Source organism: Morone saxatilis, unplaced genomic scaffold, assembly GCF_004916995.1.
Source record: "Morone saxatilis isolate NCDOM2014 unplaced genomic scaffold, NCSU_SB_2.0 Contig5, whole genome shotgun sequence".
Classification (NCBI taxonomy): Eukaryota; Metazoa; Chordata; class Actinopteri; family Moronidae; genus Morone; species Morone saxatilis.
Genome location: NW_023340095.1, coordinates 23,620,675 through 23,620,985, shown reverse-complemented (window position 1 = coordinate 23,620,985; position 311 = coordinate 23,620,675). Strand labels below are relative to the sequence as shown.

At 47.6% G+C, this 311-nt stretch overlaps 1 protein-coding gene across 1 annotated transcript in view; it reads right to left on the bottom strand.

Moving 5' to 3' along the window:
* LOC118338650 (ras-associated and pleckstrin homology domains-containing protein 1-like) overlaps nt 1–311 on the bottom strand; it is a 70,562-nt gene that overhangs the window by 34,872 nt on the left and 35,379 nt on the right. The window contains exon 5 of the mRNA XM_035675930.1: nt 56–195. Coding sequence (XP_035531823.1) covers nt 56–195 — 140 coding nt within the window. The remainder of the gene's footprint in view (nt 1–55; nt 196–311) is intronic.

Genomic DNA, 311 nt, shown 5'->3' with positions numbered 1-311 from the left:
CATTGTCAGATTAGGGATTTTATGCAAGATCATTTTGTGCAGATACTGTGTGTACCTTGGTGTCAGTCAAGCCCAGGCGAGCCAGGCTGCCAGCGCTGTTGGGTTTGGTGTTGATGGTGCTAAGTTCCTGTTCGATCGAGCAGAGATCAGCCATGAGAGCATCGAGATCCACGTTCTCCCCCTGATTCAGCGCCTCTGCAGACAGAGATTATCAGGATGTGAAACAGGCAGACCATAACAGAGCAGGAGAGGACAGCAAATGTGTGTTTCATAGGTTATGGACATAACAGCAAACAACTATTCTCTATGTA